The 15184-nt window shown below is 56.8% G+C and overlaps 1 protein-coding gene across 1 annotated transcript; it reads right to left on the bottom strand.

Annotated features, from left to right (window-relative positions):
• Window positions 1–11155: 11155 nt before the first annotated feature.
• NKX6-1 (NK6 homeobox 1) lies at window positions 11156–14886 on the bottom strand. Its single transcript, XM_049815187.1, has 3 exons — window positions 14214–14886; window positions 13392–13564; window positions 11156–12347 (listed from the first exon to the last, which is right to left on the bottom strand). The coding sequence occupies exons 1-3, from the start codon at window positions 14821–14823 to the stop codon at window positions 12096–12098; spliced, it is 1035 nt and encodes a 344-aa protein (XP_049671144.1). The 5' UTR covers window positions 14824–14886; the 3' UTR covers window positions 11156–12095.
• Between the last annotated feature and the right edge of the window lie 298 nt (window positions 14887–15184).

Here is a 15184-nt window from a genome sequence, read left to right as displayed (position 1 = left end):
TGCATAGTGCTCTACTCCTGTCTTGAGTCCTAGCCTAAAGCAAGCGAGCGAGAAGCACACACGCAGCAGTGCAGAGAGAGCAGGACCCGGGGACGGTCCAGCTCTGCTCCTCTTTCTCTTGGATAAGGGAGCAGCAAAACAGCGACCAAGGGAAAGTTTGTATCCCCTTCAGAGAAGCAGCCAGGCAGTAGTGGGGAATAAGATCCAGTGGAGTCGTTTGGACGTTGCATCCTCAAGAATTTTTTAGGTTAGACTTCTGCCCCTGGTTTGCATAGGGCAGTATAAGATCTCTGGATGGGGAGAGATCTGGGAAGTTGGCCACTGTGCTTGTTTCAGGAAACAAGATACAGAAACAAACAAAAATTAATAATCTCACAGTCCAGCTTTGTACATGGCATGTCCCAGAAGAGAAGCACACACACATTTTAAGTCCTTCCAGGACATGAAAGCTGTAGGCTTCAGGAAAAGTCATGTCTCGATAAATGGTCTACATGGAAGAGTACAACTTCTGCCCTGTTACTACTCAGTCTCTTTTGGATCCTGTATGATGCGTTCATGTAAAAAAAAAAAAACGTAGACAAAGATTAGGCTTCAGTATTTGTATTTGGGTTCCACAATTAAATCCAGAAATAGACACTGCAGATATTGTAATATAGCTCTGACACATCGCACCCACACGTAATGTCTGTTTAGCAACTGAAGTAGTAATAATCTTACAGCTGACCTCGGTAGGAGCAAGAGTCTCAGAAGGAAGCACGGGTATAGAAATAAGCCTGCAGATCAGAGTCTCCTCGTTTGCTCCCATGAAACCTTTCCTTGTGCCATTTCGGGTGACATGGGAAATGCAAAAGTCGCATTTCCCACAGCAACCTTCTGGAGTTTTATGCTAGCCTCTACTCAGCCCCTCTTCTTGCTTTTTTATGGGCAGTCATAAACTCTCAGTGGAGTTGATCCCGTAATTAGCTTAACTCTTTTATTTCAGCAGCATGCATGAGCCAGGTAAGAAAGACTTGGACTTTGGGCCACCTTTGTAAACCTTAGTGCCTGCAGCTGTCGCTGCGATTAGAGAATGTGCAGAATGGGATGGCGCCGATTTATACCAAATGAGGATTTTGTCCCAGAAACTTCTGCAGTGACATTTTCAGAAGTGGTGGCTAGTTTAGAAGAAACTGCAGAAATGGGGAGGCACAGAACCCGTGGCCACTCGTGGGAGTTTGCATCTAGGTTTTAAGGTTATCTATGTGCTGATTTGTTCAGGGTTTTACGTGTACAGCCTAGCGCTATAAAAACAAATGGCACTGCATCAAAGATGCTTATGTCATATGGGAAGAAGGGGAAAGAAATTCCACAAAACTGATATAGAGGAAGATACTAATGGGTGCAAAGGGGTGTAAGGTAGCATGATTCATTCCGAGAGTCATTTACCTGTTTGGTACCTGGTAGGTATCTGGGACATCTAATAGTATCACCATTGCTGGTTTATTTACTAACCATCATAGTTATTCTTTTCATTACCTCCACAGTGTAATGGTTATTTTATGAAGGCTCATTAAATTTAATGAGACACCACCAGATTTTATTGCCTTCTAATAAAATGGGTAGGGGGAGCTGTTTTCTTTCTGATTCATGCAGCTCCAGAGTACCTTAAATAGTCAGGTATTCAGCTGGATTATGAGCAGGGCCCCTGACATTCTTGCTGGTGGCCTCCTTGGGGAATGTCAGCGATTAACAGCTATTCAAATAAAGATGCAAACAGGGATATGCCTAGATAGGTAAAAGTTTATTTTACATACATGTCTATTTTTTTAATATATATTTTCATGTATATATCTATGTATATGTATATAAAAGACCTGGGCATTTTTTTTTCCAATGGAAGACACAGTTCTGCCAGAATTACAAAGATATTGTAGGACTTTCTGGTCAGGAGCTTGTCAGCCCCAGGGAGAAGACACTTGCCAAGGTCCTCAGTGGGTGACCTGACAGAGCAAGGGTAATTTCTCCTAGCAGAGAATCAGGTTCACGGCTGCTCGGCTTACTCATTTATTTATTGCACAATCATCCATTACAAGTATTAATTTTATCAGTTTTTTTTTTTAAGTATGGGAGTTAGTGAGATTTTGGAAAACCTTGTACTGTGAAAAAAATGCTAAAAATCAAGAGAGAAATCAAGCAACAGTTTTCCATAAGTACCTCCTCAGGACATGAGCAAGAAGATAGTCGATAGAGCTCCTCTTCCAGAGGGCCATTGCCTAGGAACATCATATCGCTAAAAAAAATAAATATTGAAGTGGGCTTCTTGATAAGCTAAGGCGACTGGGGAGGGAAAGTCCAAGGAAGGTGTAATCTGTGGTTTGTGCTGAATCGGTGCACTATAGGGAAAGTAGAAAGTGGGGCAAGTGCTTGTTTGACTTAGTCCTGATGGAAGTATTGGGGAAGAAGGTGGCTGGCCCAGTCGGGAGCTAACCCTGCTCCGCAAAGGGTCTGCACACAGACGGTTGCAGGCTGTGCAGGCAGTCTCAGGGTAAGATCCAATGGGTGGTTGTGGGAGGAGAGCCCAAGGAAACAAGTGATGTAGCATGCAGTGGTAGCAGGAGGCCAGCAGCCTGTGCTGAGAATAACACTGCTTTAATAAAGCAATACATTTAAAAATACAGGGCAAACCCCAAAAATGCTGCAAGGGCAATTCTCTCTCCTACTGATACTTTATGCTGGGGTCTGGAAGCCATGAGTGTCCGAAATTGCTGTATCGAGACAAAAAAAAAAAAAAAAGAAAAAGAAAAAAAAAGGGGGAGATAAATAGCTTTGAACTTGGTGATTATATTGTAACTTCAGTAGCAAAACAACCAAATTTAGGAAGTGAAGGCTGGCTGAAAAAAAGCGTGGTGGTGCAGTCTCACTGCCTCCCAAGTGAACAGCCCAAGTAAATGAAACTCTTCCATATAAAACTGGTTGAATTATTCATTATAAATAAATTCTCCAATAAATGTAGCCCTTTCACTAATCATAAATAGCCAACAACCTGATCCTGATTTCAGTAAATGTCTTTGGTACCCAGAAGTATGTGAAAGAAGGGGCTGTTTTCAGGCTGTTCCTCTTGTGGGTACCTCACTAGGTATTATCGTGCTGTTCACGGTCCCTGCTGTTAAGCTGAAAATAGCGTTAGTGACCAGGGGCTGCGAACCGGCAATTCACATTTTCCATTGTTCCGCCTGGCACGTAAGCTCTCCAGCTCCCTCTTCTTCACTTCTTTCCCTCCAGTGACTTTCCTGGTGCACTGACACCTTGCTGTGTCTCTGTATCTCTCAGCCCTGGGATGGCTCGCCTTTCCCGGTGACTCCAGTCATGTTCCCGCAGCGAGTCAGAGTGGGACATTTAGAGCATGTTCAACCCTGGCAGTCTTGGGCAATTGTTCTGGTGGACTGATCCTACTGGGATTTTAAGTCAGACCATTATCCCTGCGTGTCAGTGGTTCAACCAATACCTATAGTCTAATAATTAATATGAACCCTTACTTCTAGCCTGATGTTATGGCATGATTTTAAATGCTGAACTGATTAGGAATTTTCATTACAAAAGAGATTCTTGCTGCAAAAATATCTGTCAAGCCACAACTTTCCTCTAGAAACCGTCATTTGGATTAAGTTCTCCCCTAGAAAGTTTCTCTGAAGGAGATTGGAATTACACATCCAATTTGGGAAGAGATGAGGGCTAAGAGTCATGTTTAGCTAGAGGCCCAGCAGCAAGGGTATTTACCTAAAAAGAAGGGATGTGTGGCCTCTGTGCTCAGCTCTGATGTAGTTCCTGACTCAAAGCTGAACAGCTCCATCCAGAGAGAAGTCCACACCAGAGCAGCCCAGCAGCAGGGGGGTTGCTTGGGAGGAAGGAGAAACAGGTAGAGGTCCTTGCTTCTTCTCCTCAGAAGGGACAATCAGGCTTGAACCAGGGTCTCTTACGTCCATGGCCTCATCCATCCAGATTTTTTTTTCTAAATAAACTCTTCCATAAATTTGGATTTGCTTTGGTGCAGAGTGCAAAGTATTATGAAAGCTCAGTAACACTTGCCAGATCAGAAACTACTTTGCCATTTGGTTCAGCGTTCGTAAGTACAATATTGTGATATTTTTCAAACGAGGCTTGTTGCCTCTGTGAGTTGGCATCTGAATATCGTTCCCAGGCAAGTCCCTCGCTGTCCACGAGTTCTGGTGGCTCCGATGATCATGCCTCCACCGTGCACGTTTGAACATCGAGGCCAGTGTTCCTCAAAGCAGAGCAGAACAACTCCAGGCTCCCTGGGGTGGGGAGGCTGGAGGGGGGGGGGGGGGTGGTACGGACAGGGAAAAAGAGCAACGGGAGACCCAGATGCCTCACCTCACAAAGGAAAAAAGAATTAAAATGGACCAAGCACTGCATTTATGCCTTACCAGTGTAAAGCCAGAGGAGCTCCTGTAACTTGATTTGTGGAACTGACAGCAAGATTTCTCCCCTGATATATACCCTATATCCTTATCATAAAGGCAGCAGTTAAGAGGTATATAAAAAAACCTGTCTGTCCTCATTAGAGTAAAGTTGAGTATAGTCTATTCTTGCTTTAATGCAGTGATCTAATTAACCTTTAGCCAGAATTAAAATGACCTTGAATTGGCCTTGTGACCTCCAACGCTTAATGTTGTTAACTTTAAACAAGCTTTTTGGGGTGGTCAGGAGCAGCATCTGTTAAAATGGGCAAAAGGTCGAATCCATTTGCTTAAATACACCTGCTGCATACATCACTGGTGGATGTGCTGCCTGGCTTTTTTAAGGGGGTAGAAGGTGTAGCTTTGAAGATAAAGGGCTGTGGATCTGCGACAAATCGTGTGAGGAGGAGGAGGAGGAGGAGGAGGAAACACGGCTCCGAAGATGCGTTTTCACCATCTCGTTATACTTGCTCAGCAGGAAGCCCCTCGGGGTTGGGTTTTCATTTTAAGTTCTGCTGTGTGCGAAGTATAACGGGGTGCAAGCCAACGCTGCTCGGTGGGCTCTGTACCTGGCGTTACCGTTTGCAGAGGAGGGCGGGAGGCTGATCGCCGCTCTCACGGCTGCTCACCCCGGGGCAGGAGGTGCCCGTTGTAGCAGCAGTGCCGTGTGTCGGGCTGAGCTTGCCGTTCCACTGGGGTCCGGGAAATACAAGCCCGTGTGTCAAAAGAAGTAGGTGCCCCGCTGGATCTCAAGGTCACTGGTGGAAACGACTTTAAAAAAAAAAAACACACTACCGGAGCGAGGAGTTCCAAAGGCAACGTGTAAGAATTGAGATGAAAGCAAGCCGTCCGGACGCCTCCTCTGATTGCTATTAAGGCGCCGGCCCGTTCTGTGCAGAAGTCGGTTTTGCGCTTAACGCCTGCCCGCCCGGCCGCTGCCCCGCGGGGGGGCACGCCGGGGTGCGCAGCCGGCAGCAGCGGGGCCGCTCTGCCGCTCTCCCGGCCCCTCGCACGGCGGAGGCTCGGCCCTCCTCGCTGCCCTCCTTCACCAACCCCCAGGGAGCCGCCGCTCCGGCTGGGCGCCGCCGCTGCGGCTGGGCGCCGCCTCGGCGAGCCCGCCCGTGGGTGCCCCGCCGCCTCCGGGCACGGGCCGCGGGGCCGCGGCGGCGGGACGTCGTCAGCACCGTCACCAGCGACACGATCGTCGTGAACGTTGTCTGCTCGGCTCTCGTCGCCGCCGGCTCGCCCAGCGTTTTTCGAGGCGGCTCCTTCCTTCTCCTGCGCAAAGTCGGACCTTAAACGCCGGCTATTTGCAGTACATTACCATAGTACATTAACATTTGTAATGCGGCGATTATTTTACATAATCGATACCATCAAGTTCCTTTTCTTGGGGCCCCTCGTGTTTATTTACATTTATTCCGCAGGCGTCAGTTTCCATCAGGAGCAAACCCGATTTTCTTGTCCTACGTCTGCTCTCGGGATAACCTTAATTCCCCGTAAAGCTGTTGGCGCTCCCGCCGTAGCGAGCCCGGGCTGGTGATGCCGCCGCGGTGGGGGAGCGCCCCGGCTCCTCCGCTGGGAAACCGGCCTTGAGCGCAGCGGGGTGGGAGAGAACAGGGCGGCTGCGACATTAATTGTTGTTATTACTATTTATTATTTTTCGGGTTTGCGGCGGTTTCTGTTTACGGCGTGATGCATTTGAGCCCAAACACATTAGGTGCATTATTCATTGGGTACGTTTGTCAGAACATGCATGTGTATAAAGAACTAATGATCCATATTAAATTAATGACGCTATAAAAAAGAAAAATACCCCATACACGCAGTTTATGACGGCAACTCACGACTTTGATAAACCATAGAAAAGACCTAATCAGATGAAGCATTGGACTGTTCCGTCTCCAAAATTACATTTCTCGAAATGTGCTTGTACACAATGTTGGTTTTATTAAAACAAATTAATTCAGTCATTAAGGAATCATACGGCAAGTGTCTCATAAGTCAGGACCTCCAGTGTAACAAATTGATTAAATGACTGTGTAATAGTCTCTTTAAACAAATCTAGTGTAACAAGTTAATAGATCTGCTCAATTACCATGCTGGGGTGATGAGGATGTGGGCAACTCTCTCATTAAATCCGGGATAGCGTTGCGGGGGGAGGGGGGGGGGGGGGATGCGGCGCGGAGGTGCGTGTCGGTGGGGCAGCGCTGCGCTCCCGCAGACCCCGCGGAGAAGGGGCCGGGGCCGGGGCCGGGGCCGGGGCCGGGCGGAGACTGCTCCGGGCTGCGGGCTCTGAGCTCCGGGCTCCGGGCTCCGGGCAGGGCCGCCCCGCGATCGCGCCGGCGGGCTCCTCCTGACACCCCAGAGCTGGGGGCGCGGGAGGAAAATCTATTACCCCGCTGCCATTTTGTTAAGTGTTTGCTCCCCGTTGTGACCCTGCCACTTTATCTGTTGATTTTTATTTTCTGAGTGCATGTTGCCCATATGTTACTCTAATAGTTGCTATAATTCTTGAGCAATAGGGCTCGTATTTTACTGAGCTGAATTAAAAAGAATGCACTTTAATAAAAAACCCGAGCAATACACTAATGGCTTGACATTGATGGATTTGCATAAAGATGAATTATATGGGCTCGCTTGACACGACTTTTAATAAATGATCGAGGACGTTATTACAGGGACGCACTTGGGTGCGCGGCAGCGGGTTGTTGCCGGAGGGCCAGCTCTCCCCGCAGCCCGCCGGCCCCGGAGGGCAGGACGGGCACCGATCGGCCCGGCGGCTCTGCCTCCGCCCGGCGCCTCCCGCAGCCCCGGGCCGCCGGGCAGGGGTTAAACCCGCGGGGGATGCGGAGCGGTGCGGTGCTGCCTGCCCCTGTCCTTGTGGTATAAAGAACTTCGTTCGTAGAAATCGCGCTTGCTGCCGGGCGCCCGGCGGGTGCGGTGCGGTGCGGAGCGGAGCGGTGCGGAGCGCCCGCCGGTCCCTGCGGCAGCGCCGCCGCCCGCCTCCCGCTCCCCGGCAGATGTTTGCGTCCCTCCCGGAGACTTGTAACCGCTGTTCGAGACAGCTGGTAAACGCTGCCAGAAACATGTATCTGGAAACTACCTATCGGTGCAGAAGGTAAATGCGGAGCTGCAATTAGGAGGGAGCAGTTAATCCTACTTTTTAATTAGCGTGCAGCCACGCCGGCTCTGAACGCGGGAGCACTCTGCAGGCGCCCGTCTCTCTCTCTCTCTCTCTCTCTCTCCCCCAGAGGCCTCGATACGGGAAGGGACCTCGGGGTGGGGGTTGTGTGAAAGCCTACCACCCGCATTTTAAACCCCGGGGTCTCTGGGGTGCGGCACAACTCGTGTCCCGAGAGAGGGGGTGCCGAAAGCAAAGCCCCGGAGCGGCCGGCAGGGATACAACGAAAATCTTGCGCGAAACGACATCGAGGAGGCAAAGAGCGGGAGAGCGGGGGCGAAAACGGCGTGTGCTTGATGTGGGAAGCGTTACAAATTAACATCACTGAGAAGTGGTGAACGATAACGGGATTTCGGGAGCTCGTAAAAGGCGAGGGGGAGGGAAAAGGGTGGGAGAGGTCAGCACTCGCTGAAACGGTCGGGCTGTCCCGACGTGGCTGTCGGTCCGGGCATCCCTCTGGCCGGGGTGCAGGCATTGCCTCGCCTGCTGCCTCTGCTGGGGGCTCTGGGTGGGAGTTGCTGCCGGGATCAAAGAGCCCGAAGGCCTCGGGGCTGTCACGGCGCTGGTGTAGGACCTGTGGGAGGCCGGGTGACGGTGGCGTACGGGCTGGGACACACACACACCCCCCCACGCACACGCCCCGGAGGGGAGGGGAGGGACCGCTTCGTTATCCCGCGTGGGGAAAGCCGTTCCTTTCCTCCCCCGCAGCCGCTCCTGCCCGCCGGCCGGCCACGGGCTTCCCCTTGTAACCCGCGTCCCCCGGGGCGAAGCCTGGGCTGCCGGGCTCGGGGCCCTGTGGCACGGCGGTGCGGGATCCTGCCCGCGTCCATACGTCCCGCATCTATACGCACGTCTCCGGCGGGCTGCAGCTGCCGGCCGGGAGCGGGGTACGGGCGGCGGGGCCGGCCCCCGGCCCCCTTTTCCCTTTCCGTGCGTTCCCTCTCTCCCTCCCACCCTCCATCCTTCCCCGAGGCCCCCCGATGCCGACGGCCGTTGCAGGGCGCGGAGCCGGGGACCTGCCCCTGCCTGGTGCGTTTCTGCGGGCAAAAAAAAGTTTCCTCCTCCCCCGGCAGTGCTCGTTGAGGCTGGAGAGGGACCGCAGCGGGTTCCCCTTGCGAAAGTAGCTCGGCAAAGAAGCGGCGTTGGAAAAGCAGGGAGGGATGCTTTCGGCACCCGGGGATTGCAGAGCCGGGAGTTTCTCCCGCTGTGTCTTCCGCGCCCCAGAGAAGGCACATGGCAGGGACCGAGGCAGGGTAGACCCAGAAACAGCCGCCTTTATTTCCCCTGAGCAGGGAAATCCCGCACCCGCACGCGGAAGGGAGCGGGGTTTAAACCCAAGGGCTCGATTACAGAAAGAAAGGAAACCCAAAAGCTGTTTGCGAAGGGAGTTGTCGGGACCAGCCCGCGGTGGTCTCCCACCGCTTCGCCGAGGACCCCCCCAGCCTGGCTGCGCGGCCGCGCAGCCGGCGCCCTCCGCTCCCCACGCGTGTGCGCGGCCGCTTACTCCCCGCGGAGATTTCGGCCCGGGCCCGGGGCGGGGCGGCTGCCGGGGAGCGGCTCTGCCGGCCCGCCTGTCTCTCTAGCTATGGTTGTGCAGTACTTTTTTAATGTCGTTATCCGTGAGTTTATACCGTCACGCAACAAACTCCTGCGGGTTTGAAGGATCGAACTGAAACTGCGGCCGATCTGGCCGGGCCCCACGCACGGGGGGAGCTTCACGCCCCGTGAAGCCCGCTGACATTTTGTCCCCTAATTGTTCGCCGCGATGTCCGTGGCAGCGATCCCGACGTGAAGTTACTGGGTCGCCTCCTCCAAAGTCCTCTCCTGAAGGGGAGGCAGGCTGCGCCTCTCCGCCGAGCCGGGTTTGCTTTCCAAAACCTGCCCCGAAAAGGGGGGGCAGTGAGCTCATGCGAATAACCCGCTCTTTTCTCCAGCGCCCCGGACAAAACCAGCTTAACCAAGCGATCAGTGCTGGGCTCTTTTTTTTTTTTTTTTTTTTTTTTTTCCCCCTGCGATTCCACTTTGACGGTGCCAACTTCAACCGGTGGCCAGCTGGGTCTCCGTGCAGAAGTAAATTAACTGGAAAGCCTCGGTCGGTGCTTCAGTCAACTGGAAACGGGGACGGGGTGCGCCGGGGCGGGCGGTACTCGCGGCAGCCCGGGGGGCACACACGGGAGGGCCGCCGCGGGCCGGGGCCCGGTTCTGCCCGCCGGAGCCGGGAGGACGCCGGTACCCGCCGGGGGAGCGGGTGCTCTCCGCGCCGGGCGCCGGCAGCGGCGGCGGCGGCGGCGGCGGAGCGGCCGCCGGCGGAAAGCGCTGCGGACGAGCTGGCGGCCCCGGCCCGGCCCCGGTCCCCCGGCCGCAGCGGCCCGGCCGGGCTCCGCTGCCACCGACCGGGCTGAAGCCGGGCAGCGGCCGGGCCCCGCCCCGGCGGTACCGGGCCCCGCGGTATTTTCATTTCTTTCCCATGGCCCCCGAAAAAGCCGCGGGGAAATCGTAAGGGCGAGAGCCGCCAGGGTCGAGTCGGCGCTCCGGAAACCGCCCGGCCTTTCCCTTCCTGCCTTTACAACGCGTCGGGAAAGACTGGGGGGGTCGGGGGTCGGGGGGCAGCCCCCGGCATCCCGGCCCGGGAGAGCCTGGGCAGCCGCGCCGAGGCAGCCGCAGAGGGCCGGGGCTCGCTCCCTCCTCTCGGCCGCGGCATTGTCTAAGCCGAAAGCGGAATAAAACCCTGCTCCGCTTTTTTTTTTTTTTTTCCCCCTTCTCTCCCCCCGCCCCGGGGAGAAAATGATTCACAAATTTACGGAAGAATACTAATTTATTTATTTTTTTTCTCCAGAATAGCTGGCCCTTTTCTCTGTCATGTCAACGCTTCTGTTTGGTCTGCTGCAGCGGTGAAAAAAAGCGATTGTTTCTGGTCTGTTTAGATATGGAAATGATCGTGTCTAGATAACGAGTTTCAATTTAAACCAGTTGTTTCGGTATTGAGTCTAACTATTTACCCTAGACCCTTAGCCAGGCTCTTATTTTATTCGCCGTTTTCTTCTCGGAAAGCAGTTTCTTGCCCATAGTAATGGTAACACTCTGCCCTTGATAACATCTTGCATCGCCCGCCGCTTAAAAAGTTAATACAGCCTAATTTAGGCTGAGGCGAACCGCTCCGGGGGCCGGGTAGAAACTCTGCCTCCCGGTTCACGGAGGGACCGGCGCGGGCAGGAGCCGCCAGCCCCGTCCCCAAAGAAGCCGCCGTTTATTTTATTTGTATCCTTCTTCAACTCCCACAGCAAAGTGAACAACCTCCATCGTTAAAAAAAAAAAAAAAAAGAAAAAAAAAAAAAAGAAAAAAAAGAAAACAAAAAACCTACTACAGAGATTGAACAAAAGATCCTGAAAATTATCTCTTCTTTTTTTTTTTTTTTTTCTCCTCCTGTACCGTGGTTTCATTATTTAATCTCTGATGAGATCAGATTATCTGTACCCTTTAGTGAAGGCAGCAGACGTCTTTAAACTGGTTTAATTGATTTATCGTTTTTTTAAACAGAAAGTGCATTACATTTAACTGGTCTTGCAAAGGGCTTTTCTTCTCTTTACAAACCGAATTATTTTTAATATAAATTAATAAATGTTAAGATGCTATATCACGATATATCATCGTTATTAGCTTAAAAAAAAAAAAAGAAAACAATTTACATTCTATAGTATTCCGTATGATACAAAAGAAAACACACTTTAAATTCAATTACAGCAACTAAATGAATTTTATATTTTGACTGAAAGTGGTTGTGACAATTCCCACCACCTACTTTTCCAACACGCGGTTGATCGGAAACGGTGCGAGTGAAAGCAAACCCTGTCCCTTCGCCCTCCGCCCCCCCCTCCTTCTGCACGACGACCGCAACAGAAAGGGGTTTAAAAATACTAATAAATAGCACGCGGGGCCGCTGCAGTTTCGGCCCGAGGGAGGGGCCGGTGGCAACCACGGCGGCTTTTTCCTCGGCAACCCCGCTGCCGCCCGTCTCGGGGCTCCGGGGGTGCCCCCCCCCCCCCCCGGTACCGCCCGGCGGCGGGGAGCGCGGGACGGGGGGGGGCGGCGCCCCCGGCCCCCGCTGTACAAAAAAAGAAGGTATTTTACATTTTAAATATTCACAGTAAGGAACGCCTACGGTCGCGGGGACTCACGGTTTATTTACAAAGAGCCGGCAACAGGCGGCCGCCGCACCGCCGGGAGCGGGACCCGGGCCGGGGCGGCCCCCGCCGCTCCCCGCCGCCCGCGACCCTACAATAACACGCGGCGCCGGAGCACGGGCGGGCCCGCTCCGCCGCAGTCCTCTCTGCTCCCCCTCCGGCCTCTCTTCCTCCTCCTCCTCCTCCTCCTCCTCCTCCCTCCTCCTCCCGGGCGCGTAGAGTCTAGAAAAATAGATCTGTACATCTCCGAAAGCGGCGGCGGGCGGAGCGCGCTAGGCGGAGGCCTCCCCCTCGGCGGGGTGCAGCAGCAGCCCGCCGCCCCCCGGCTTGTGTTTCTTCAGCAGCTGCGTGATCTTCTCGTCGTCCGAGTTGGGGTCCAGGGGCTTGTTGTAGTCGTCGTCCTCCTCCTCGTTCTCCGAGGCGCCCTTCAGCCGCTCCGTCTCCGAGTCCTGCTTCTTCTTCGCCGTCGCCATCTCGGCCGCGTGCTTCTTTCGCCACTTGGTCCGCCGGTTCTGGAACCAGACCTGTCCCCGCCGCCACCGTCACCAGCACCGCCACCGACCACCGGCCACCGCCACCCGCCCGGCCCGGCCCGCCCCCGCCCCGCTGCCCCGCGCTTCCCCGTCCCTAGCGTGCGGTGCCGACTCCCGCTTCGCCAGCCCTTACGCGATTTCCCCGTCAACGAAAAGCAGCCGAGCCCCGCCGCGCCGCGCTCCCCGCAGCCCGAGCCACCCGGCCCGGCCCGGGTCCCGCCCAGCGCCGGCGAGCCGCCGCCCCCAGCGCCCCCCGTCCCCGAGGTCCGCCGTGGGCCCGGGGCCCTCCGTCCCTGGCTTTTCCTCCCAGCCGGGGCAAACACGCGTTTCGGGCCGAATCCTTCCCCGGCCGCCCCTGCCCCCCCCCCCCCCCCCCTCCCTATATTCTCCGGCAGGGTGCTGCCTGGGGAGGGGGTTATTTTCATTGTCGAGGCGGCGATAATTTATTCGCAGCCACTGGGACATAGTTGCGGTGACAAAGGAGGGTCTCCAGAGCAGTCTGAAAGCGTGAGCACCGCCGAGAGGCCCCCCGCGGAGCAAACGCCTCCCCGCATGCCCCTGGGAGGGCTCAGCCCGGTCTCCCAACTCCTCGCACCTCCACTTCGTCCGCAGCTCGGACTGGAAGAAAAACCGGGGAGTTTGGGGCGGGACAGTGCGAGCGGGGTGCGCGGTCCCTGCCCGACGGCTCGGGGCCGCGGAGCGGGGCCAGGCGGTTTTGGGGGGGGGGGGGGGGCACGGGGTGCGGGCCAGAGACGCTGAACGCACCGGGCTTCTCAGGCTTGCTTGGGTTTATTTGGTTGGGTGTTTGTTGGTTGGGTTTGGTTTGGGGTTTTTTTTTTTAAATAAGATAGGCTTTAAAAATCCTTCTCGGCCCCACCAGTACTGAAGGTAACGAAGGCCCCTGCCCGCAGCATCTCCGGCCGCCCACGACCGACCCGGTTTCCGCGGCGGGGCCTTTTTTTTCCCCCGGTCCGAGAGGGGCCCCTTGCCCTGCCCCAGCCCCGCACCGCTCCGTGCGTGAGCTGCTCGTCTCACCTTGACTTGGCTCTCCGTCATCCCCAGCGAATAGGCCAGCCGGGCTCGCTCCGGGCCCGCCAGGTATTTCGTCTGCTCGAAAGTCTTTTCCAGGGCGAAAATCTGCTGGCCAGAAAAAGTGGGTCTGGTATGTTTTCTCTTTCCGTCCTTATCCAGCAAAATTGAGCCTTGATCTGGCGGGGGGGGAGAGAAAGGGAAGGCAGGGACAGACACGTTAATCTACGGATTTGGGAAAGTGCTTCGCTCCCAAGCGGCCCTGGGGGACGGGGGGGACGGGGAGGACGGGGTGTCTCTCCGCGAGGGGGTCTGTAACAAAACTTCTGCCTGGGGAGCGCGGCGGCGCCGGCCTGCCGGCTCCCCCGGTTTATTTTTCCTTTAAGGATCGAAAATCGGAGCGGGCAAACGGTAGTGTTTTCTAGAAAAGCTGCGGCCAGTGCGAGCGGGCGGAAACGGAAAGTCCTGCTCGGGGAAAGTTTGTGCGCGCCCCTAAACCCAGCCCCGGCCCCGGGAGTCCCCAGCGGGGACGGTGAAGCAGGCGGCAGCGCGGCCGCCGCCCCCCGAGAGGGCTCCTCTTTTCGCCGACAGTTTACAGGGTTTCGCGCCGCCCGAGGCGGCGGGCGGGGGGGGGGGGGGGGGGGGAGGAGAAAGCGAAGCAAACTTAAGAAACAAAAAGAAAGTGAGGCAAAGCCAGTCCCCTCGGCCACGGCCGGCGCCGGGGCGGCCCGGGAGGGTCTCGCCGGGGCTCCCCGGCACCGGGAGCGAACGCCCGGCGCGGCTCCCCGGGCCCGCTCCCCCCGCTGCCCCGCGACGCTGGGTACTCACGGGGGGCGCAGGCGAGGCGGGCGTCCCTCCAGGGCGGGCTCTGCATCACCCCCGGCCAGAAGATGGGCGTCCGGCCGGGCAGCTCGGCCAGCGGCTTGGGGTACCGCCCGGCGGCCACGGCGGCGGCGGCGGCGGCGGCACCGGGGCTGAAGTAGAGGGCGGGCGGCGGCGGCGGCGGGGGGCTGAGGCTGCCGAAGCGGGGCAGCCCGGCCAGCAGCCCGGCGGGCGCCGCCGAGGAGGCGGAGGGCGAGGCGGAGGCGAGCGCGGCGCCCGGCAGGGGCATGGAGGGCCGGCTGAGGATGTCGTTGATGCCGTGCGGCGTGGCGGCCGAGAGCTGCGGCGGGGCCGAGCCCAGCGCCGAGAGCCCGCCCGCGGCGGCGGCGGAGACGGCGGGCGCCTTGAGGCCGGGGGAGCCGAGCGGCGGCGAGGGCGAGGCGGAGGCGGGCGAGGCGGAGGCGGAGGAGGAGGAGGCGGGCCCGGCGGGCAGGGGGTACGCGGGGTACAGCGGCGCCTTCATCTCGGCCATGCTGTGCAGGGCGGCCAGCGGCGGGCTGCCCAGCAGGAAGGCGCCCTGCCGGGGCGCGCCGTCCATCTGCTCCAGCGCCAGCATCCCCGCGCCGCCGCCGCCGCCGCCGCCGCCGGGCCGGGGCGGGGGGCCCGGCCGGCCACTAGCGTCGCGGGGCCCCGGCGGCCGGCCCGGGGGTGCCGCCCGCACCGGCGCCGCGCATCCAGCCCGCGGGGGCCGCCGCCTCTAGCGGGCAGCTGCGCGCCCGAGCGGCGGCCCCGCCGCCCCGCCGGGCATCAGGGCTGCGCCTCAGCGGCCGCTCCGGCGGAGAAAAGCGGCGCTGCCCCCGGCGGGTGTATATATATATATATATATATACGTGTATATGCGCAGGGTCCGGGCGTACGCACGTATATAACGTCCTCTCCCTGTGCCTGCGAGGAGTCGGGGGCTCACAGCGGCGCGG

The sequence above is a fragment of the Accipiter gentilis genome, chromosome 12 (genome assembly GCF_929443795.1).
Source record: "Accipiter gentilis chromosome 12, bAccGen1.1, whole genome shotgun sequence".
NCBI lineage: Eukaryota > Metazoa > Chordata > Aves > Accipitriformes > Accipitridae > Astur > Astur gentilis.
The sequence above is the reverse complement of the archived record's forward strand: the minus strand, read 5'-3'. Positions and strand labels throughout refer to the sequence as shown.

Coding starts and splice junctions, on each gene's coding strand:
- NKX6-1 (XM_049815187.1), bottom strand. CDS start 14,823: ATGCTGGCGCTGGAGCAGATGGACGGCGCGCCCCGGCAGGGCGCCTTC. Junction 13,565..14,213: donor CCGCCTCGCCTGCGCCCCCC/GTGAGTACCCAG, acceptor CCCCCCCGCCAG/ATCAAGGCTCAATTTTGCTG. Junction 12,348..13,391: donor TGACGGAGAGCCAAGTCAAG/GTGAGACGAGCA, acceptor CGGCGGGGACAG/GTCTGGTTCCAGAACCGGCG.